The sequence below is a fragment of the Coenobita brevimanus genome, chromosome 98, assembly GCF_032717465.1.
Source record: "Coenobita brevimanus isolate Jiangsu-jjx chromosome 98, ASM3271746v2, whole genome shotgun sequence".
In the NCBI taxonomy this organism is placed as follows: Eukaryota; Metazoa; Arthropoda; class Malacostraca; order Decapoda; family Coenobitidae; genus Coenobita; species Coenobita brevimanus.
In genome coordinates this window covers 11,062,389-11,087,952 of record NC_137051.1, presented here as the reverse complement: position 1 = coordinate 11,087,952, position 25,564 = coordinate 11,062,389, and the positions used below count along the sequence as shown (strand labels likewise).

General features: G+C 41.9%; 1 protein-coding gene across 1 annotated transcript in view; it reads left to right on the top strand.

Moving 5' to 3' along the window:
* LOC145414237 (putative phosphorylase b kinase regulatory subunit beta) overlaps positions 1–25,564 on the top strand; it is a 286,779-nt gene that overhangs the window by 242,185 nt on the left and 19,030 nt on the right. Inside the window, exons 21-22 of the mRNA XM_080283817.1 lie at positions 5,855–5,992; positions 19,820–19,879. Of these exons, the coding sequence (XP_080139943.1) occupies positions 5,855–5,992; positions 19,820–19,879 (198 nt within the window). The remainder of the gene's footprint in view (positions 1–5,854; positions 5,993–19,819; positions 19,880–25,564) is intronic.

The following is a 25,564-nucleotide window of genomic DNA, read 5'->3' as shown; positions in this document are numbered from 1 at the left end:
ATTTGGTAATGAAAAGTTAAATTTAGTAATGAAAATTGAGGAGTTTGGTAATGTGGCCAAGCTCAGATTTGGCAACCCTGTCCCCAGTTACTGCCTAACTACCGTAAAGGGTAGATGTTCATCGCAGTGGATGCCACACGTGCTCGTTTTTGTGAATAAACTGCAATACCTCGCCACTAGACCACATGGGAATTTGCAGTGTTGTGCAATGTTTAGAAATTAGAATTTAGAGTGCAAAGGATTAAGTGTGGAATGCTACGTGGCGGTTGAAACTGGCCTGGCACAATTAAGAACAGAATGTGCAGTGTTAAACAGTTATAACTCACAGTGCAAAGAACTAAGTGTAGCACAACACTGGATTACTGTATATGCTTCAAGAGCATTTTCACCATTACCAGAGCCTTCAAGGAGGCAGCCACAGACGTGCTGTAAGTTCCCTGGTCACTGCTAAGTATATTCCATACTCACTTCTGATTCCTCAATTTCTGGTTCCTTTTCATTTATTTCATGCTTTATGTCCATTATTGGTGTGAATAGGGTCTTAAATAGGTTTAAATAGGTGCTATGCATGTCCGGTAGGGAGTTATTTAGGTGGCTTTCAAAGTTAGGCTGGGTTAGGGTCCATAAGTACCAGTTCAGCAGGCAGGGGCCCACTTTCCAGGCGGGACCACTTTCCGGACATGCCTTTGGCCCTATTACATCGGATAGTGGAGATATTACTTTATATATGTATATATATATATATATATATATATATATATATATATATATATGATATATGTGTGTGTGTGTGTGTGTGTGTGCATTTCCTCCACCTCTACGATGGCGCGTAGCACCCGTCTAGCGGCAAACTCTTGTCCCTTTTCTGTCCAACTCTCTAATGCAAGAGTTACTTGTTACTCCCAGTCCTTCATTTATGCAACAGGTCAACTCTGGAACTGTCTCCCTCTGTCTGTATTTCCTGCTGCCTATGATCTCCAGTCTTTCAAACGCAGTGTGTCCAGGCATCTCGAAATGAATGGATCTTGAATTTGACTCTCTCTTGTATTTTGTTTTTCTCTTGGAGGGAACTGTTATTGCAGACTCATGGCCTTTGGTTCCTTCTTCCTCGCATAAAATGTATATATATATATATATATATATATACAGTAGGATCTCGCCAATAACGTCTAATTGGTGCCAGAAAAATGCCGTTATTAGTGAAAACGTTATATGCATGACTTTAAAATAAAGGGTTTATTGGTGCTGCCACCCCAGGACTTTTACCCATTTTTCCCATTTGAAGCCCTCCTATCACTCCTTTTATTAGCTGAAATAATAAGATTAGTAATTAAATCATCATGAGTAATCAAAAACTCACCTAAAAGGAGTTAATGAGATATTGGTTTGATGATTGTTTTGAGGCTTGCACATGGAGGTACTGCGATGTACCCCCTGACCCCTCTCTGGCCTCGTCTCCACTCGTGCCTCTCACACCAGGGTCACCCATTTCCATCAAGACTTCATCAAACCCCACGAAGTCAAAATCGTCAGGAAAGCCCTCAGTGCCATCATCTACTCAACCTCTCTCTGTTGTTCTTCCTCGGCTGGCCGGCGTTGTAAAAGAAAGCAAGTGATGAGTGACTGATGGCAGGCATTCACTCAGTCATGATACTGTTTCTGGTATTTTCTTGAAATTTAATTTACAAATCCAATCATTAGTCATGAATTCTGATGGCTGCTCTCTCCGTCTCAGCACACTTGAGTTGTGGCAGGAGTGCTGAATAGGCATGTTTAACAGTTTTTTTTTTTTTTTTTTTTTTTTTTTTTTTTTTTAAAATAACGGAGGAAGGAAAAACAAATGGGGGAAAAAAAATAATCCATACACCAGACTACTGGTGTCCTCCATTCATAAAATATCTGTAACAGTTAGACTTGAACAGTTGTGGGTTGAAATTTGGAGGAAAACAACTCTGGGGAAGCGAGTTCCAGAGAGATGCAGTTCGGGGAATGAAAGAATTCTGATAGGCAGAAGTTCTGCAATATGGTTGAGTGACATTCCAGTCATGAGCGCTACCAGATGCCCATGTAGCACGAGGGAAGGCATGGAGAGGCGGCACCATGGACGCAACCTCGTCTGAGCACTTGCCAAAAAAATATCTGTAAAATAATGCAAGGGAGGCAACATTCCTTCTTACTTGCAGGGGAGGTAGTTTATATGTAATGGCAGGGTTGTTAATGATTCTAACAGCTTTATTCTGAATTTTGTCCAGTTGTCTCAATGCAACCTCTCCACAACCATTCCACAAGGGTGAGCAATATTCAAGCTGAGAGCGCACATGACTCTTATAAATTATAGCTAACTGCTCATCGGCGAAGAAGTTATGGACTCTGTACAATAATCCAAGTTTCTTTGAGGTTACCAATATTGTATTATTCCAGGCTTTGATGAAGAAATTTACGGCCTGTTGAATGTTATATTTCTTCCAGAATTCAACAACAGTCATTATAGTGGGGGTTGCAGCTATGCCAGGTAAAGCAGGTGAGTCAGGTGGGCTGTGGAGCTGGTGAGTCAGGTGGGACAGTGGAGATGGAGGGGACAGTGCCGGGTGAGTCAGGGAAGGTGGTGAGGGGGGGATCCTCCATCTCCTCCTCGCTACTGCTAACATTTTTGGCAATTTCTTTCATCTCTGCTTGTTTGTCTCTTTCATTCCTTATTTTGTCATGGACATATCTGCAGTATAACAACTTGGCATTTGCAAAATAACCGTTATTCAAGTGAATTCAAACACTATTATAGTAACTGGGTATCTATTCTAACTTGCTGTTTTGCCAAAAGAGGAAGGTTTTGACTCTGGGGAAGGAGCATAAGAAATTGAGCAAGGCTGGCACGAGCTGGACCACTTCACGCATTCTGGAGGAATGTGATCCTGCCTGCTCATCTTTGATATCAAGAAATCACAACCCAAGCTAATTCAGTACAGACACAACTGCTGCGATGCCACTTGGAAGGGCGGCTGGATGGTTATGTCTCAGCGCCGCCATGCCGCCATCAGCCAGTTGACTTTGGTTTGGCTGCACCAACAACGCGGTGTTGGCGTGCTTATGTGTGGGACCAAATTGAAGGCAGCAGCTGAAAAGTTTGCATGCCTATGCAATTTGCACGACTTCAAGGCTTCTGTAGGATGGCTGTTTGGATGCGGCGTCAGTGAATGTATAGCTCTTTCACCAGGAAGTGCAGCTTTTGATCGAGGACGAGGGCCTTGCTCTTAGTCAAGTGTACAGTGCTAACGAAGATGGCCTTTTCTGCTCCTTGCCTACCATCACCCTGGCAGATGAGAGGAAGAATACTGTCCCTGGTCGGAAGTTGTCCAAACAGCGTGTCTCAGTTTTGTGTCACATCATGCTAACGGGATGCACCTCTTCAAGCCCGTTACTGTTGGATGTACAAAACAGCCACGTTGTCTCCATGGGTTGATGGATAGCCTGCCTGTTTTGTGGTACTGTTCTGTGAAGGCCTGATTTACCTGTAAGATCTTCACAGATTGGTTTCGCAGATACTTTGTCAAGGAGGTTATCCATTAGCAACTGGAGGGACTTGATATCCCTCATGATCAGGCAAAAGCATTCCTGATCTTGACAATTCCTCTGTGCATCCTGTCTGAAAAGGAATTGGTTCCTGATAACAGTTGCATCAGGTACAAGTTTCAGCCACCTAATACGACTGCTGTCATTCAACCAGTGGACCAAGGTGTTATCGTGGCAACAAAGAGACTGTACTGTCGAGGTGATAGTTGTGCTAGAAGATGAGCAAAGGGTTGACACACATGGGGAGGAGACCTTGGAAAATCTTCTCCATTACAACATCAAGTTTGCAGTGCTCAACTGGGTAAATGCTTGGAAGGAAGTCTCCGTCAGAACCCTCGAAAGTGTTTGGTCTCGTCTCCTTCAGAGATACGAGGCCTTGTACAACTTTGAGGGATTTGACGTGGATGATTTCCACCGTCATCTATGTACGGCAGGCGAGGATGTGGGCATTGACGATGTGAGGGATTGGTTGGACGAAGACTGCTGTGATCCTAGTCATCATATGTTGTCTGATGAAGAGATCGCTGCCACTGTCTCTGCGAGGTAGACAGAGGACAGCAATGAGGACGAGGACCCTGAATCTGAGCACCTCGCCAGTCTATCACTCCCTTGTCTTGGTGAGATACGTGCCGGCATAGAGCAGGTGCTCGAATATGTCGAGCACCCACACTGCAACAGGGAATTGGTGCCACTGAAGCTGGCAGTGGATCTGCAGGCAGTCGGGGATGCTGTCATCCTCCGTCAGAATTGCCGCACCTATTGTCAGTCTAAGATTGACTCCTTTTTCAAGCCTGCCACCCCCAATGCGTGTTAGCCTGTTCTCCCCACCACCACCTTGTCCCCAGTCTTCACTCTCGGACCCACAACCGAGTACATCAACAACTATTTAGTCGCCGTTAGACGTGAGCTTGCAGCTCTCTTCAGAGTCTCCTGAGGTGGGCAGGCCTCAGTCACCTTGCTACAAGTCCCCACTCATCACGCTCCAGCAGATGGAGGAGGTGGTGTTGGCATTTGTTAAGTGATTTTTGTGTTAGCCACTAGACAACACGGGATTACTGTACACCAGTTAGAGGCTAGCAGGTTACAATGCCTGTCCACCGTTCACTGGCTGGTAAGTACTGTACTCTATTTAAATTCTTTTTGCAACCTTCATCTTCTGCATTTATATGTGGACTTTTGTTGTTTATGCGTTGTTTTCTTAGTGTCTAGCATTATACTGAATATTCGCCTGTGTGTTTTGATGTCTAAATAACTGAAAGACTGAAGACCACTGCCACAATTAGGAGGGGTACTGTACATATAGATAGGGTATAGATAGGTAGGGTATTGCTCTCTAATTGGACATTGTCTGTACCCAAATGTACTGATTTCTCTATTATGTTGGATAATCGAGGGATCACTGTATATTTGTTGCTTCATTATTTTATCCATTTAATTTCCTTCACTTGATGTAGTGCCACCTACTTCTTCCTTCACATTTATCATTCTTTTTCTGTGCCTTCCCTCCTCTCTTCTTGTATTTCCTAACTCTCCTGTCACTTTTTATTACTCTCTCTCTTTTTCAGGTGGCTTTACATTGAATGATAAGAATAATGGTTTCCTGTAAGTCAGGAACCCATTTACAGCACAGGATGGTAACCATATAGCCAACCCAAACATGTTCCCTATGTGTCAAAAAGTGGGTTGGCGGAGGATTAGTGCCCCTCCCTGTAAAACAACTAACTCAGAGTCAGGTGGCTACTCCTTATGGTATTATGGCATCTGGCTGTAGACAGATAGGATTTCCTTCAAACATATTATTTTCCAATAACTCCTTTGAAATTATAAATTAGTTTCTAATCAAGGTTAATCAAGTAGTGGATGTAGATATTTGTATTTTCCAAATAAACACAACTGAAATTAGTTTCAGTATATCCTACTTAATCTTGCTGATAAATCACATTGTAATCTAAAGAATAAAAGTACTTGTACTCAGACTCAAGTACATTACTGTGCAAATCTCAATACCTGTACTTGAGTGGAGAGGAAAAGCAGTACTTGGACTTGGAATACTGTACTGTACAAAGCTCAGTACAGTACTTGTATTGGAGGAGAGAGTATTTGTACATGAAATCTTTACTAGGGTTTGTACTGTACTTGTTCAAATACAGTGGCCTGTACTTGAACCCAAGCCTGTGGTTTGTTTATAGTTCCCCTCCTTTAGTGCTTAGCTGATAGTACGAGTATCACCTCGTTCATTAATGGAAAGCAGCATCAGGATGATGATGCACTGTTTCATTCCATACAGATGGGTGATCAAGGCAATGACTTACTACCTTCATGATGTGTGCAAAGGGCAGGGTACTGTAGAGGCGCTGGCACCAAATGAGGTTCGACGTCTTCTGGTCAAGGTCCTTTCGTTAGATGAGTGGGCAAACAAAGAAAGGTATGTCAGCATGTTATTTGTTGCTCCTAACCTTTAGTTCTTGCTTTGTGAATGTGAAAACAACTTTTCCTTTCCATGTTCCCATAGTTTACATACATTAAATCCCTTCTAAGCCAGAACAATTGGAGGTAAAATATGTTTGGTTTGGTCAAGTTCTGGAAGTTCCACTCCTTAAACAAAGCAAAAAAGCTTTTTAAAAAGCCATATGGCATTTCTTCACTTGTACTTAGTTGTAGAGGCACTAGTAGGAGGAAGCTGTAACCATTTAAAACACCAGCCAGGCATTAGAAGTGGCAGTTAGAAGACTCATCACAGATTCATTAGAGTCAAGGAATGGATGCATTGTAATTGAATTTTAGAGGTATCTATAGGAAGAGGCTGTATCCATTTACAGCTCTATGCACACATTAGATGTGACTGGAAAAGTCATCCCAGAATTATTAGAGCTAATGAGTGGATGCATTATAAGTGAGTTCTAGAGGCATCTGTTGGAAGGTGCTGTAGCCACTTAAGCACTATGCAGACTTTGAAAGATGTGACTAGAAAATACATCCTGCATTCACTAGAGCCAAGGAGTGGTTGCATTACCAATCTCCAATTCCAGTGCCTTTCAAACTATGACAGTCATCCTCCAAAATCTATCATGCATTGTTTCATTCTGAAGGATTAAGATTTCAGACTGTGGATCTTGAACTTGTGCCATATTGTCACCAGAATTTGTATGGAAGGACTAGCACCATTAGTGATATATGTGGCCTCACTAGGTGGCACATGGAAAAGAACAGGGATCCTACTCCCATGAGGTGGGCCAGATTAAAAGAGTGCCTCTATACCTTGCTTAGTATAAGTGGGAAATTGGCCTCTTGGTCCTGCAAAAAGCTGTTTTTTCACTCACTACTCTCTGCTTTTAGAACTGCTCAATGAAAAGAATAGCCAAGATGGACAGCAGGAGAGCAGAGTAACAAAGGCCCCAATGCCACCTTGACTAACTGCTTACCATTTAATCGCTGCAGGGGTCACCCTTGGCTGCCTAACAGTACATGAGATAAAAGTAGGAATAGGAATAGGCAAAAACTGTAGAAATTGACAGAGTCAGAAATTCAACAAAGCAGTGAAGTAAGGCAGTAGCTTCCAGTAGTTTGACCAAAAGCATAGTATGGTGGCTTTAAAAAAAAAAAAAAAAAAAAAAAAAAAAAGTTCTAAGAAACATTCTGCAAAGAAAGGGAAAAAGCATATGGAGCCATGTCTATAACATGCCATTTGCCACTCCTGGCTCCATATAGAATAAGTCCAAGAACATTGAATGAGCAGTGAAACAGGTGTTAGACACATACAAAAAAAAAAAAACTGGACAGTTCTACAGCAGAATTCATGAAAAAAAAAAAAAAAAAAAAAAAAAAAAATACAATGGCAGAGTATATAGAAATGCAGTTATCCAAGTCACAAGAAATTATGGAGGTACAGTACAGAATACTGTACATAACATGATTATGTTTGGTAACCTGAATTTTATTTTCAGAGGGAGAACAGAGCAATGGTCTTCATGGCTCATGATGCTTGATAATTGAAGACAGTTACTAATGTATCCACTCCTCAGCTTCTGATGCCTGGTGTTCATAGGTGGCTAAATACCCTCTTCCCAAGGATGCTTTCAAAAGGAGTATGGAAAGAGAAAAAAGCAGTTGAAAACTACACAATTGCTTCATAGTACTGTAGTTAATATTGGAGGTGTGATGGCCTACCCATTGATTTTTTACATTCTCAATGAATCTCTAGCTGATCTTTGTAATTTAAATGCACTTTAACTTCATTGACCATAATGTAGTTATTTACCTTATACCGTAAAACAAAATAAACCATCTATATAATATATCTTTCTCCCAGTGCTCATTAGAGCCTGGTATTCATAGGTGGCTAAATAGCCTTGTCCTAAGGGTGCTTTCTTATCACAACCTTCTTTTTGATCGTCTGTACTGGTTCCGTCAGGGACGCTCCACTGGCAATATTCTCACCTACCTTTCAGACTCCTGGTCATCCTCCTTTCAGAACTTTGGCGAAAGCTTTGCCATTGCATTTGACATCTCAAAGGCTTTCGATCGAGTCTGGCATAAATCTTTAATTTCCAAACTGCCCTCGTACGGTTTCTATCTGTGCCTTCATCACTAGCTTCCTTTCTGGTCGTTCTATAGCCGCTGTTGTAGACGGCCATCGTTCTTCTCCTAGATCTATCAACAGTGGTATTCCTCAGGGCTCTGTCCTATCACCAACTCTCTTCCTTTTATTCATCAATGACCTTTTAAGCTGTACATCTAACCTTATCCACTCATACGCTGATGACTCCACCCTTCACCTTTCCATTTGGTTCCCGCAATGCCCATCTCAGCAGTTACTTCAACAAATAAGGGATGAGGCTATGGCACACCTAGTGTCTGACTTGGCTCGTATCTCTGACTGGGGTAAAAATAATCTGGTTGTTTTTAATGCATCTAAGACTCAGTTCTTACACCTATCAACCCGACAAAATCTTCCACAGGTATACCCACTAATGTTTAATAATATTCAGCTTAATCCTGCATCATCCTTGAACATGCTTGGGGTTTCATTTACTTGGGACTTATCTTGGAAAGATCTAATTACATCTCTTGTAAAATTTACTTCCAAGAGATTGGGTGTGCTAAGCTGACTCCGTTCTTTCTTTACCCCTGCACAATTGTTGACTCTATACAGGGGTTTTATCTGCCCCTGTGTGAAGTACAACTTTCATGTGTGGGGAGGCTTCCCACATACAGCTCTTCTTAATAGGGCGGAGTCAAAGGCTTTTCGTCTCATTATCTCTCCTCCTCTTACTGACTCCCTTCAGCCTCTGTCTCTTCATCACATTGTTGTATCTTTATCTCTTTTCTATCGCTACTTTAATGGTCACTGCTCCTCTGAATTGTCTGCATGCATTCCTCCACCTCTATGACGGGCGCATAGCACTCGTCTAGCAGCAAACTCTCATCCCTTTTCTGTCCAACTCTCTAATGCAAGAATTAACCGTTACTCCCAGTCCTTCATTTATGCAACAGGTCAGCTCTGGAACTGTCTCCCTCTGTCTGTATTTCCTGTTGCCCATGATCTCCAATCTTTCAAACGCAGTGTTTCCAGGCATCTCGGACTGATCGGATCTTGAATTTGGCTCTCTCAGGTATTTTGCTTTTTTCTTGGAGGGAACTGTTATTGTGGGCTCATGGCCTTTGGTTCCTTCTTCCTCACATGAAAATATATATATATATATATATATATATATATCTATCTATCTATCTATTGCCAGACGCCTCAATCCCGTTTGGGGTGGCCACAAATAAATCGCCTCCAAGTTGCCCTGTCCCCTGCCATTTCACTGCCCTGCTCCCAACTCACACCCCCCTCTCTCATATACCTCTCCACCCCATCCCTCCATCTCATCCTCAGCCTTCCCCTCCCTCTTCCCCCCTCCACCTCACTCACATACACTGTCTTCGTCAGTCTTTCACCCTCCATCCTCTCCACATGGCCAAACCACCTCAGTGTGTTCCTCATAACGCTTCCTATCACATCCACATCCACACCACAACGCTCCTTCATATCATCATTCGTCAGCCTGTCTCTCCATGTGACTCCACAGGCTCCTCTTAAATAACTCATTTCCACTGCTCTCACTCTTGACTTGTGTCCTTCCAACAACGTCCAAGCCTCACTTCCATACGTTAGAGTTGGTATCACAATACTGTCATGTAGTAATTTTTTCACTTCCATGCTCACTTCCCTGTTTCTTATCACTGCTTTCAAAGAACCAGCAACCTTTCTTCCCTGCTGCACCCTTTCAAGCACTTCACCCTCCAAAACTCCATCCTTACTCATCACACTACACAAGTACTTAAACATACTCACAATTTCTAATTCCTCACCATCCAACCTCGCTGTTCATTCACTGACTTCACCTTTCTCAGAGACCATCACTTTACTCTTCCCTACATTCATAATATATAATACAGTATATATATATATATATATATATATATATATATATATATATATATATACACACATAGTAATCCCTCCACTATCCGATGTAATAGAGCCAATGGCATGTCCAGAAAGTGGTCCCCTCCGGAAAGTGGGGCCCTGGCTCCTGGACTGGTACATAAGGACCCTAACCCAGCCTAATTTTGAAAGCCACCTAAATAACTCCCTACCAGACATGTATAGCACATATATAAACCTATTTAAGACCCTATTCACACCAATAATGGACATAAAGCATGAAATAAATGAAAAGGAACCAAAGAATGAGGAATTAGAAGTGGCTGTACCTCAGCCAGGGTACTTACAGCATGTCTGTGGCTGCCTTCTCTGGCTTTGGCAGTGGTGAAAATGCTCTTGAAGCACGTACAGTAATCCAGTGTTGTGCAGCACTTACAGTAATTCTTTGCACTGTGAATTATAATTGTTTAATACTGCACATTGTTAATTGCACCACACGAGTTTCAACCGCCAGTTTGCACTCCACAGTTAATCCTTTGCACTCTTAATTCTAATTTCTTAACACTGCACAACACTGTAAATTCTCGTGTGGTCTAGTGGCGAGGTATTGCAGTTTATTCACTGTTTATTCACAAAAAACGAGCACATGTGGCTTCCATTACGATATGCATCTGCTCTCAATCGGAGTTAGGTTGTGACTGTTGATGATGGGGTAACAGAGTTGCCAGATCGCAACAGCCACATTCCCAAACTCCTCAGTTTTCATTACCAAATTTAACTTTTCATTGCCAAATTCATAAAGCTAGCATTTATTGTGCACTAATTATATGTACAAGTGGAAATGCATGTAATCACTCTTCTTATAATTAACAGCATGTTGATTATTTTCATGCTATATAGGCTAGGAGATTAATCAGAGAGAGCAAACAATCCACCATCACCATCCTGTATTTACCTATTTGTATTTACCTATTTGTAGTATACAGGAATTGAGCAATGCTCGTGTTGTCCTGTCTCCATATCCACATTTATCAAGTCTACCTTTACACACATGAATGTTTTTCTCATGCACCACCTCTTTGTCTAAGTCGTTCCAAATATTTAAGAATATACCTAATTGTGATATATACGGAATGTACTATGCTCGTGGGTTTCCGTCGCTGTTTCTCAATAAGTCGAATTTAACTTTAAACTCGTTTATGTTTTTAGACTGGACGATCTCTTTGTCCAGGCTATTCCATAAGTCTATACTTCTGTAAGGAAAGCTATATTTCTTGATATCCTTCAAGCAGCTTGACTTTTTCAATTTCATTCCATGTCCTCTTGTTGCTCTCTTATCCCATACAAACAGATCTTCTTTGTCAATTTTATCTACTCCCACCATGGTCCTGAACACCGCAATCATGTCTCCCCTCTTTCTCCTTTCCTCTAACGAAGGCAAATCCAGTTTTTCCAGCCTCTCTCTGTATGACAGGTCTGTCAGACTGGGGACCATCTTGGTTGCTGTTCTTTGTATTCTCTCAATCTTGTTTATATCTTTCTTTTTGTGTGGGGACCACACTACCGCTGCATATTCTAACCTGGGGCGGATCATGGCCACTATCAATTTTTTCATCATTTCCTCATCCATATAATGAAATGCTACTCTTATGTTAGTCAAGAGCTTATAAGTCTCTCCAACTATCTTGTTAATGTGCTTTTCTGGTGACAAACTATCTTGGACCAGCACTCCCAAATCTTTCTCTTCTCTCCTTTTTGTGATTAATTCATTACCCAAAAAATAATTTAGTGATGGTCTCCTGGTACTTTTACCCATTTCCAATATTTTACATTTCTTTACATTAAATTTCATTTCCCACGTCCGGCTCCAATTGTGTATCCTATCCAAATCCTCCTGCAGTATTTTACAATCCTCCTCAACCTCTATCTTCCTCAAGATCTTTACATCATCAGCAAACAGACTCGCATAACTGTTCACTCCATCTACCATATCATTTACATAAATCAGGAACATTACTGGCGCCAACACTGAGCCTTGAGGGACTCCACTTGTTACTTCCCTCCATCCAGACATCTTTTCCTTTATTACTGTCCTCATTTGTCTGTCTCTCAAAAAGTCTCTCATCCATTCCAGATCCTCATTCATGTGAAAAATCCGTTTGGTATTGCATTATTCTGATTCATTACCAAATGAATTTTTCATTACCAAATTGGACCACATTTGGTAATGAAAAGTACCAAATGGCAACCCTGACAGGGGAGGGGGGAGGAAGGAAGGGGTGAAGGGTCCATGGTGTAACAGCTGTTCAGCGCCGCGCGGCAATTTCAGATTACGGGTGGGAAAAAATTAGGATTTTGGGGGGATTTTTTTTCTTTTTTTGGCCAGTTTTGGGTTCTGAAGGTCCAGGCCCACAATGTCCAGAAAATGGGTGTCCGGATAGTACAGGGATTACTGTATAACATTACCGGAACCTCTCTTAACACAATGTAACACTTAACATCCTGTCCCAGAAGTATGTACTGCATATCTTATAATGATAATAAACAATAGTAAAAGACATTGCATATCCCAGTATGATAATAAACAATATTGAAAAGCATTTACTGCTTACTTAGATGAGTTGATGGAGAAAGATGAGACCCCTCGAATGCGAGAGGGGATAACTGACCTTATGCTGTGCACACAGCTAGAAAAGTCATGGCCTGCTGAGCTTATGGCTCAGCTTAATGTCTGTCAGGTAAGGGATGCCAGCCAAATGGTGGAAAAGGCTGATGCATTCTTCACTGTGTATGGGTACCAAACTCGTAAGCAACAATCATGGAACAGGAAGGATACTGCCAAGTCTGGAACGCCATCTCAGAGAGAACCCCAGCATCAAGGCCATTCTCAGAATAATGGCCGTGGTCCAAACAAATTGCAGAAAAATGAGCAGAATGTTCAGCAACCTGCTTGGAAGGGGTACAACAAGTATCCTAACCAACAACAGTATCAGCCACGTGATCGACAGTCAGGACAATCAACTTTAGTGTATCGGAGGCAGAAGGCAAATGCAGCTTTCATTCCAAAACAAGCTCACGGTGGTGCTGTCCCCACCAGTACAGGTATTTCCCCACGGTTCACTAGTTCCCCGGCAACCGTCAACACTCCTCTACAGGCGGTCAACGCTCCGACTCCCCAGATGGTGAATACGACTCCTCAGGTATCTAGTCATCAGGGCACCACATTTCCAGAGTTGTGTGCTATGCAGCCTTATCAATGGCTGGCTGCTTCCTCCACAGGCCCTCCCACAGGTAACAGTGCCTTCCTTGTTCAGCCAGGGTTTGTGGGAGGATTTCCTATATAGATACTGAGAGACAATGGTTCCTCAGGTTGCTCTGTCAGGCAGAGTCTGGTTCAGCCTGAAGAATACACAGGTAGACAGATCCAAGCTCAGCTCACTGATGGATCAGCGAGATTGTTCCCGGAAGCACATATCCAGGTGGCATCCTCATTTTACCCTGATACGACAGTTGCAGCTTTCATGCCAGAACCTCTGAATGACCTTATTATAGGTAACATACCAGGTGCCAAGCATAGTTGCACTGTAGACGTTACTACTCGGACTTCAGATGCAGTAACACAAGCCATGGCCAAGGCTCCAAACCATGCCACCCCGGTGACCATTGCATCTCCACAAGATCTGATTTGTAGTCAAGATGTTGTCCAAGAACAAGTCTGACCCAACTTGCTGCCATGTGGAAGAAACAAAAAGTAAAATGATTAAGTATTCACGGGGAGGTCGAGCCATGTTCCTTCATAAACAAGGATAGCTGTACCGTGAGTAACAAACACCCCAGGGCAAGGTTCAACTGCAGTTTGCCGTTCTCGCTAAGTATCGCCAAGCAGTGTTAGATGGGGTCATTGTGCAGCGTCACGCAATCACATGGGCAAAAGGAAAACCCAAGGCCATATCCATGCTGACTTTTTCTGGCCAGGAATGGGACAGGAAATAGATTGGTTTGTGCATTCCTGCAAAGTTTGTCACGTACCACCAGTCAGGAATGTGCCCTTCCTGTACCGTTTGAATTCACGTCCATAATCTCTGAGTCAGTTGAGAGAGAGGGCAGTGGTAATGTGGGTGCAGACCTGATGTCTCGCCCATTAGCCCCACAGGACACATTACATCCAAGGCCTGTACATACATATGTATTGTAGGTTAAGGGGGAAGTTTGAGACCCCCATAGAGGCAATCTGAGGCTGTCTGAATTACCTTGTGGTGTGTCTCGAGCTGTGGGCCTCTCTGAGGATTCCCGGAGAATACACATTATCCACATGAGTGTTCATACCCATGTTGCGTGATAAAATGTGACCTGCCCGAGTTTGCGGAGGGATTCTCAGCTTTCCGATATTAATCATAAGTGTAGAGTTAGGTTTAACCAGTAAACTGGATGTTCTGAGAGATTTGAGCAATCCAAGGACTTGCACGTTTCCTGGTTAATAATGTAGGTTTAACCAGTAAACTGGATGTTTTGAGAAATTTGAGCAATCCAAGGACTAGCATGTTTCCTGGTCAATAAGTTAGGTTTAACCAGTAAACAGGATGTTCTGAGAGATTTGAGCAATCCAAGGACTAGCACGTTTCCTGGTTAATGATGTAGGTTTAACCAGTAAACTACAAGAGTTCTGAGAGATCTGAGCAATCCAAGGACTAAGTTTCCTGGTTAATAATGTACCCAATAAGAAAATAATGGTGTACCTCTTGTAGCATATGTACTGAATACTAGGCAGAGACAGAAATTGTAATTTTATACGAACTGTTTGTCGCACTGACACTTTTGATGTTCCACCTTGATTGATTTCGCAGGTACAGTTGGTAGGTGTAGCAGTTTTGCCATGCAGATCAGCTGATCGTCTCTGCTGGATGCTGCCACCTTTTCTTTTCTGCCTCATCATCTCCATTTACTATTAATTTGTATTATATTATTATACACATAGGTACAGTTACACTACAACTGTCACACCTACACCATGTATTACATACACCACGCTACATAATAATTAGTTTTTAATGTAAACGTAGCAAACTTTTGCTCAGTTTGACCTGAGTACAGGATTTTTCACCTTTGTCAAGGAGTTTTTTCCCTCAAGCTTGCTTCCATTAACGTAAATACGAGGTTTTAACGCTCATTGGCGACAGTGATTTTCTCCTTGGTGGTAGGTGGTTGCGACCATCATCCTCTCACTTGATGCAGTGCTGGCTACTTCTTCCTTAGTCTTTATCATTCTTTTTCTGTGCCTGTCCTCCTCTCTTTCTATTTCTCCCATCTTTCCTGTCACTTCTTATTGCTTTTCTTTCCTTTACAGGTGGCTTTACATTGAGTGACAAGCCAAATGGTTTCCTGTAAGCCAAGAAACCATTTACAACGCTGGGTGGTAACCATATAACCAAACCATACGTGCTCCCTACGTGTCAACAAGTGGGTTGGTGGAGGATTAGTGCCCCTCCCCGTAAAACAAATAACTCAAAGTGAAATGGCCACCCCTTATGAGATTATGGCATCTGGCTATAGATAGATAGATAGATAGATAGATAGATTTACCTTAATCCTACTGATGACAATGCTTACGTTGATGAGAGACAGGTAGTGGTTTCATCACACTAGACTACGGTGCCTCATGCTGCTGCTGCATTAATGCTTCTTTGCCAACCTCACTGAGGAGGCCCTCAAAATCAACTGCAGAGATAACAGAAGCTGTGTCACTGTCGTTATCATATGCATGGGAAGGGCCAGGTTGTAGCTCAGGCTGTGGCTCAGGTTGTTGTTGGTGGGCTAAGTAGTGTGTGATCAACTGCTGGTGACTCTGATTTAAACAGCTGTCATGCATTTTCTTATAACAGGCAACAGCCTTATCAAGATTTAAACAATTTCATTACACCTTGTTTCATTTCTATCTCGTGTTTTGATCTTTTCTTTGGCCATATCCCAAATGCAAGCACTTCACACTTTCCTGGATGGATCAAAAGTTTTAACCACATTTTCCACATTTGCCTGCCTTTAATTTTCTGGCCTAGCCACATTCTCATCATCTTGGATAATATCACTGATCACTGCCTCCATGGCCTCTTGTTGCTGATCATTAACAACTTCCATTACGTCTTGTGGCGTAACTTCGTCAAAACTGGGCACCTGGCAAGCAATTTCCACTACCTGCGCCAGTTCTTGGTCGAGTGGTTGTGTTGGTCCGGGCAGGCAAGGCTGGTCCGACAGGATAAGGCACCAAGCATGCATTATTGTCGCCACACTAACTTGACGCCAGGCCTTCAGTAATGCATCAGTAGAATGCTTGATGTTAGATTGACGCCAAAATTCAGCAACATTCAGCACTGCTCAAGGGGCTTTGAGATCGTGGGTAAATTCTGGAGTTTCATTATCATTGGCTGCCTCGCTGCCGTCGTCTGCCTGTCCGTCACCCACAGCAGGCTCCTTGATCTCCTGCAGCACCTCTCCATTTCAAGCGTGTCACTTGTATCTAACGACAGGAAGTGCTGGTGCATTATTTTCTGATGCATAACCTTAGTGTTAGCGATAATTTCTTGATCGAGGGGCTGGAGCAGTGAAGTTGTATTCGGTGGGAAAACAAAACTTTCACTTGTGGGTGGCAAGATGCAAGGTGCCGTGGGTGGCAGGGAGCATTGTCGAGCAGCAGAAGAATCTTGAAGGGGATGCCCTTGCTCCTGCAAAAGGCATGTGCATCCTTGACAAACTGGTCCAACCAGTCAATTACAGTGTCGCTTGTTGCCCATGCTTTGGCCTGCTGATTCCAGTACATGCGACTCTCACTCATGTCCTGGAGGTTCATGAAAGCATATGGCTTCTTAGCTTTATGAATGACATATGGCTTCATCTTGAATAAGCCTTCAGCATGAGTGTGGAGGATGATTGTATACCTAGACTTGTCTGGCTTCCGACCTAGAGCCTTCTTTTGCTGCTTGGCGATATACGTAGAGCACGGCAAGAGTTTCCATTGTAGACCGGTCTCATCCATGTTAAAGGTTGTTATTGGAGTGTAGCCACCATCATCCATCACTAATTTAAGTTCTGTGGGGAATTCCACAGCTGCGCTGTGTCTGCCGATGCCCTCTCCCCAGTTGCGTGGATTTTCCTGATGCCTATCCTTTTCAGAAAACTGCAAAACCAACCTGGACTAACTTGAAACTGCTTGTCTGCAACACCAAGGCGTTTGCAGGCCACAATGTGGAAGGTCTTGGCGGTTGATGAACATATCAAGGCATCTTTCTGTCCAGATAAGGGCTTCATTCAGACAGCAGCGGGGCCCATCCACTTTCCCAGATCCATAAGCTTTTACACACTTCATGATCTTGCCCTTACTTTTGTAAATAGTGCATACTGTGGACTCGTTCAGACCCAGCTCCATAGCTATCTTGGACTTCCTCCCGCCAGTTTCTATCCTCTGAATTAGCTCTATTTTCTGGGTGTAGCTCAGTGGTGGCTTCTGCTTCAGTCCTTTCCTGGATGAAGAACTCTTTGCTTGATTGTTTTCAGCCATGGTGAAACACAAAAAAAAAACAGGAAAGTACAAAAAGGCAGGGAAGAAGCTCGCAGGTAAGTGTACACATGTAGACTAAGAGTCCCACTTAGTAGTCCTAGTTGCAGTACTGGCCATTAGGCGTAGGTGGCATGGGTGGAGAAAACATTGTTTTGAATGGCTGCACAATCACAAGGACTGTGTGCTTAAGTATGATTGGCTTCCAGTCGTGAATTGCGGCTACAATACCGTGAGTTAAACATCTCCTTAGAAATAAGCCATTTTCTAGTGGAAAAACGCGAGTTAGAGCATTTTCCTTGAGTTTGGTGATAATGATGACTTAGATAAGGACACCGTGAGTTAGATAATTCTCGAGTTAGTAGTGCGTGAGTTACGCGAGTGCACTGTATTTATATATACACTCAATCCTCGTAAATCGCATGTTTATAAATCACGGATTTGTTAATCACGGCTAAGTGGCTGTCAGACTGCCAGCACCCTTATATCGCTGTTAAGTCACGAAAATCGCGGACCTAGGCACCAAAGTGGGCCTTTTCCGAGGAGAATCATAAACCGCGGCATTCAATTTGAAAATCGCGACCCAACAACCAATCACCACCTGTCCCTGGTGGCAAGTGTGCATACTAATGCTGCCACCTTGTTGTTCTTCCCGCCAGTCCGCATACTACAGACCATCGCCGTGTAGTACGAGAGCTACCTGCCTTTTTTTTGTGCACCTTCCCCCCAGCCTCCTACCTTCCATGGCCCCTCACGAACCACTGATGAAGTGCTTTAAGCAGTATGGCATCAAGAAGCAGCCGCTGTTGTCGTACAGTCAACGTTTGGAGCTCATTTGTCGTGTTGAGAAGGGAGCACCCCCACCTCATGCTGAGAGGTTCTAAGTTCTTCCCAACACCACCCCACTCCATTCACTTAAGCAATATCATCAGAGGATTAAGGTGAGATCCCATAACATTGCTTATTTCTATTAAATACATGCACTGAATATTCCTAAATTTGTATGTTTGTGTTTGATGGTGCCTAGGTAGGTGTAGGTAGGGTGCTGTGGGGGGTGGTTGGCCAAAGTCCAGACCCAAATTCATTTTTCACATAAGAATTATTATTCATAAACCACGGAATTTGTAAATTGCGGCAGTGGTGATTTGCGAGGATTGAGTGTATATATATAATTTTTTTCAAAACTTCATACTGAAAATGTACTAGTGTAAATAACTGCAGACTTATTAACCCTGTAGCTCTATGTTTTATGAACACTGACGACTTTATATTACAAAGCTGTGTCATGGGATCACCAGCTTTGATGTCTTCATACAGAGTGTAAAATGCTCCTTGCAGAAGTCGACAACTGTTCAAGGGATGGATCCAGAATTTCCAGTGTCTGTTTTTTTTTTTTTTTTTTTTTCATGAGTTTGTTCATTAAATAAATACACGCAGCTCTCTTCCTTATGTCCTCCATTATGAAGAGACACTAGTAGACTGACATGCAGTGGCTAAAACCATCCATGCGAAGGGCTTACCAAAATCACACATCCAAGCAAGCGGGTAAAACTGCGGCAGCAGAAACTGCTCGTGTGAAAGCAGTCTTACTTTGTTTTTAAGATCACAGAGGCCATTTTACACTTAGGAGCAGAGGGAGACTTGCTCTTACACTCATGATGGAAGTAAAGTAAATATTGACAAATGTCATTAGCATAGTCAAAAATATTCCACCATATATTGGCATGGGTGCAACTAGATACAGTGCTTTGTTTGATTGCATATAATTGTTACATGGTTATATGGCTAGATACAGTGTTTTGATTTACAACCCAGGTAATTTTGGCCTGTCCAGGTTGGGAAGGGGTCCAACTACAGAGTCTGGCTTGGAGGGTGTTTAGTAACAAATGAATCTGTTACAACTCAGTCAGTTATTATTCCCAGATACCTGCATTTTGGCCGTTCATATCCCTTTACTCCCTCTCTTACCAACAGCTGCACACTACCCTTCAGCTCTGATTGTTTTTAATGTTTATACGAGACTGCTTGATCTTTTCTTAACCTGATATTAGCTGCACTGCATTTCTTCGTACCGTGGCTTTAATTATTTCTGGCCGTTATATGCCCTTTACCTCCAAATGCATATTGTTTCAGACTTTTGATAAAGACCACTTGCATCTCACATAAATAAATTATTAGCACACAAGCATGCTGCTTCTTATATTTACATCAGATTTTTAACATCTTTTAGTTTTATGACTTACTGGGATAACGGTAGTTTTGGCATTTCTCTTCAGTGTTGAGCGAGAGCTCAGAGGAAGACGATGTACAATGCGCACTCTCCCCCAACAGAAATGGTAAGTAAATGCCATAGGTACTATGAGTTATGCAGAGGTCCATATCCTTGTTTTTTATGCTTTCTGTGTTATTAAATGTGAAATTCTGCATATAGTTGAATGTTTTGTGCTTCCTTAAAACAGATGTTTTTGTGGAAAGATAGTAATTTCTTAGCCTTTAACTTAATACCTCCTTGCTAATTTTAGATTTTAAAGACTGGCCAGGCTGTTATTAATCATTTATTATGTTATTCAACAGCTAACCACAAACTGCTTAGCACAGTATACCCGTATTTTGTATCAGATTAGTAGCCTCCCAAGATTTAGTACCTTATAAAGCTATACAGTACAGTCAATTCATACTATGCCTAGTTATCTCCTAATCATTTCAGTTGAGCATTGCTGGAGATGTACCTGTTTACATGGTGGCACCATATGACCTGGCAGTAGAGTTGCCCTGTTCTACAAACCTCATTCTCCTCTTCCTGTATTTTGTATCAGATTAATAGCCTAGAATTTAGTGTCTTGTAAAGCTATACAGTCTACCCCTACAATGCCTTGGTATCTCCTAATCACTTCAATCGAGTGTTGCTTGAGAGGGACCTGTTTACATGATGGCACCGTATGACCTGGCAGTGGAGTTGTGTGATTATACAAACCCCCTCCTCCTCCTGTATTTTATATCAGATTAATAGCCTCCTAGGATTTAGTGTATTATAAAGCTATACAGTATAGTCTATCCATAGTATGCCTAATTATCTCCTAATCACTTCAGTTGAGTGTTGCTGAAGAGGGACCCATTTACATGGTGGCTCCATATGACATGGCAATGGAGTTGCCCAGTTATAGTCCCTCCTCCTCCTCCTCCTCCTCCTCCAAGAAGGAAGGAAGGGATCAGTAGGATAAGCAGTGAAAAGGGCAAAATGGGGAAATCCCCAGGAACCAAAATGCAGAAGAGAGGTAGTAATGTAATTCAATGGACATTGATGTGCAGATTGGCCTGACTGGAAGTCAGGTACAAAACTTCCCTTGCACTAGAGAAACAGTAAAGGGAAGTGTGTGGCAGTCATTGGGGTATATGTCCTCTCAGTATACGGTAATTGGAGGGAAACCAGGTTTGTTACAGCCGAACATTCATGAAATCCAAGGTTCCCCCACCCTCTTGTCAAGCACATGTTTGAAAGCAAATGAGTGTAATGTAATACGGTATTCTAGTACAGTACCAAAAATGAAAAGAGATAGATGGATAGACAGATAGAAATGAAAGCTGTACCCATTTTACACTAATTTTCTCTTTATTTTGCCCTCTTTCAGCTTATTTTCGTTCAGAAGGGCTGCATAATGCACCCCTATTTAATGACCATTGTTCAATATAGCCAAAAAAAAAAGAGTTCATTGGAATCAGAGACATTCAGAAGGGCCACGTGATTGTCCTCGTTGTTGATGAAAGTTCGGTAAGCTCTGAGGCGTTTGTTAAATCCAAAATCCATTATATCAGGCTTTATTACAGTGAGGATCTATTGTAGATAGCTGTATGATAGGATAGTTGTTGACAGAGGGAAAACTGAAGAATTATGTGAGTTGGAGAGGAACATGGGAGGTTTTCTGGAGGGGGAGGGAGCATGTAGACCAGGTGTTCATTGCAAGGTGTTTAGTAGAAAAACATTTAGAGAAAGAAAAGAAAATGTATGCTGCCTTTTTTAATCTGGCCTTTGTTACCCCTGCCACTCGACACACTTGAATATGATGAATTTATTTGTATACAGAACATGAACTACTTTTCTATAGCCTAAACACACACACACACACACACACTATGTTATTAAATATAATAATGAATAATGTGATGACGCAATGGGTCAAAGAAGAGACACGGTTCTGAGGTGAGGACACACCAGCAAGGTTAGATTTACTGTTAACCAAAGAACCCGATGTAATAGAATCATTGAAATATTTCAGTCCTATAAGAAAAAGTGATCATGTGGTCATTGAGTTCCAGATGATAATAGGGAACGTCGAGCCAAGAGACGAGCTTCATAGACAGGAAAGATACAACTTTGGGAAAGCAAATTTTACAGGATTGAGAAAATTTTTTGAAGATGCGGATTGGAGAAAATTCCGAGAAACAAGAGAGATACAGAGGAAGTGGGATATCTTTCTAGATCTCTATAATTTGGGAGTGGAAGAATTTTTACCAAGAGTAATAGGGAAAGAAAACAGGAAAAAGGAGTGGTTTAATAGAAGGTGTATGGTAGCAAAAAAAGAGAGAGATAAGGCGTGGAACAACTGGAGAAAGAGAGGTAACAACAGAACAAAGGAAGAATATAAAAGAATTAGAAATGAATACACAAGAATACATAGAGAAGAAGAAAGGAATTTTGAAAAAGGTATGATAGACAAATGCAAGGATGAACCCAAACTGTTTTATAGATTTGTTAATGGCAAACTGAAACAAAAGGAAGGAATCACCAAACTGAAAGTAGAGGAGAGGTCTATACAGATGCAGCAGTACAAGAAGAAATAATGAACAAATGTTTCCAGTCCGTTTTCACTAATGAAAAAGAGTTTTTGGAAAGGGAGAGAGTGATTAGAAATGTACTGGTGATAAAAGATATAAAAGTGGAGGTACAGGAAGTGTATAAATTACTGGAAACTCAAGATGTAAGGAAAGCCCTAGGACCTGATGGAATTTCTGATTGGGTACTGAAGGAATGCAGAGAACAACTGGCAGATAAAATTCACAGTTTAATCGTATGTTCTTTGGAAGAGGGGAAAGTGCCACAAGAATGGAAAAGGGCAAATGTGGTACCAATTTATAAGGGAGGAAACAGGGAAGAACCCCTGAATTATAGACCATTGTCTCTAACCAGCATGGTCGCAAAATTGTGTGAGACAATCCTGAAAGACAGTTGGATAAAATATCTAGAAGTGATGAATATTTTGGCTGAATGTCAGTTTGGATTCAGAAGTGGAAGGTCATGTGTTTCCAACTTGTTGAGCTTTTACTCAAGAGCGATTGACGTGGTACAGGAGATTGATGGTTGGGTGGATTGTGTGTACTTAGACTTAGAGAAGGCCTTTGACAAGGTACCTCATAAGAGACTAATGTGGAAACTAGAATATATAGAAGAACTGAAAGGGAAACTCCTGGAATGGATGAGAGACTTTTTGAGAGACAGACAAATGAGGACAGTAATAAAGGATAGGATGTCTGGATGGAGGGAAGTAACAAGTGGAGTCCCTCAAGGCTTGGTGTTGGCGCCAGTAATGTTCCTGATTTACGTAAATGATATGGTAGATGGAGTGAACAGTTATGCAAGTCTGTTTGCTGATGATGTAAAGATCTTGAGAAAGGTAGAGGTTGAGGAGGATTGTAAAATGCTGCAGGAGGATCTGGATAGGATACATGATTGGAGCCGGACGTGTTAAATGAAATTTAATGTAAAGAAAGGTAAAATATTGGAAATGGGTAAAAGTACCAGGAGGCCATCACAGAATTATTCGTTGGGTAATGAATTAGTCACAAAAAATGAGAGAAGAGAAAGATTTGGGAGTGCTGGTCCAAGATAGTTTGTCACCAGAAAAGCATATTAACAAGATAGTTGGAGAGACTTATAAACTCTTGACTAACATAAGAGTAGCATTTCATTATATGGATGAGGAGATGACGAAAAAATTGATAGGGGCCATGATCCACCCCAGGTTAGAATATGCAGCGGTAGTGTGGTGCCCACACAAAAAGAAAGATATAAACAAGATTGAGAGAATACAAAGAACAGCAACCAAGATAGTCCCCAGTCTTGCAGATCTGTCATACAGAGTGAGGCTGGAAAAGCTGGATTTGCCTTCCTTAGAGGAAAGGAGAAAGAGGGGAGACATGATTGCAGTATTCAGGACCATGGTGGGAGTAGATGAAATTGACAAAGAAGATCTGTTTTTATGAGATAAGAGAGCAACAAGAGGACACGGAATGAAATTGAAAAAGTCAAGTTGCTTGAAGGATATCAAGAAATATAGCTTTCCTTACAGAAGTATAGACTTATGGAATAGCCTGGACAAAGAGATCGTCCAGTCTAAAAACTTAAACGAGTTTAAAGCTAAATTTGACTTACAAAGAAACAGCGACGGGAACCCATGAGCATAGCATATTTCGTGTGCATCACAATTAGGTATATTAGGTAAATACATAAGTATTTGGAACGACTTAGACGAAAAGGCTGTGCAGGAGAAAAACATTCATGTGTGTAAAGGTAGATAAGATAAATGTGGAAATGGAGACAGGACAACACGAGCATTGCTCAGTTCCCGTATACTACAAATAGGTAAATACACACACACACACACACACACAAACAAAGTGAAGCACCAGTGGACACGCTGAAAGCCGATGATGACAAGAATTGGCAGCATGAGACAAGCAGGACTGAGCCCCCAAAATCTCAACAACTCTGACCAAGTTTTCACTAAGTTGCCCGAAGGTGGTGTTGCCCTCCAAGGTTGACAGTTTTCAACTGTGATAAATGCCCATGTGACCATGCCTTTAGGACTGCAAGGCATCCAGGCCCTCACAAACTGCTCATATGCACACTATAGCATCCCTGATTTTTTTTTTTTTTTTTTTTTTTTTTTTTTTTTTTTTATAATATAAATAACAGAACGGAGGAAGGAAAAACAAATGAGCAAAAAAAAAAATAATCCATACACCAGATTACTGGTGTCCTCTGTTCATAAAATATCTGTAACAGACTTGAACAGTTGTGGGTTTAAATTTGGAGGGAAACAACTCTGGGGAAACGAGTTCCTGAGAGATGCAGTTCAGGGAATGAAAGAATTCTGATAGGCAGAAGTTCTGCAATATGGCTGAGTGACATTCCAGTCATGAGCGCTACCAGATGCCCGTGTAGCACGAAGGAAGGCATGGAGAGGTGGCAACATGGACGCAACTTCGTCTGACCATTTGCCAAAAAAATATCTGTAAAATAATGCAAGGGAGGCAACATTCCTTCTTACTTGCAGGGGAGGTAGTTTATATGTACTGGCAGGGTTGTTAATGATTCTAACAGCTTTGTTCTGAATTTTGTCTAGTTGTCTTAATGCGACCTCTCCACAACCATTCCACAAGGGTGAGCAATATTCAAGCTGAGAGCGCACATGACTCTTATGAATTATTGCTAACTGCTCGTCGGCGAAGAAGTTACGGACTTTGTACAATAATCCGAGTTTCTTTGAGGCGATATTTGGAAGCATGGAACTATCATCATTATATTTAAATCAAAGACCCAACATTCCCTTCTTTGTACAGACCCGTAACACTACTTAGCATTCCTTACGGTATAACAATGCCTCATTCTCAGTAAAGTCACTCCCCAAGTCCCCCTTTTTCCTTCACAACATGGATTCAAAGCACTGCACTCTACAAACAGCTTCCTGACTAATCTCACACAATGAGCATCAGATGTAATCAACTGCAACACCCACACAACACGCACTTCTCACATTAGATATCAGTGTAGCCTTTGATGCTGTCCCCCAACACAAACAAATGACCATGATTTACAATACGAACATAGAGAACAGCATCAAATGCTGGCTTGCCAACTATTTCTGACAGACAAGCACATGTTACATGCCAAGGCAAGTCATCACAAACATCAAAATTCCCCAACAGAGTTCTGTAGGGCTTTGTTCTCTCACACACTCTTCAAC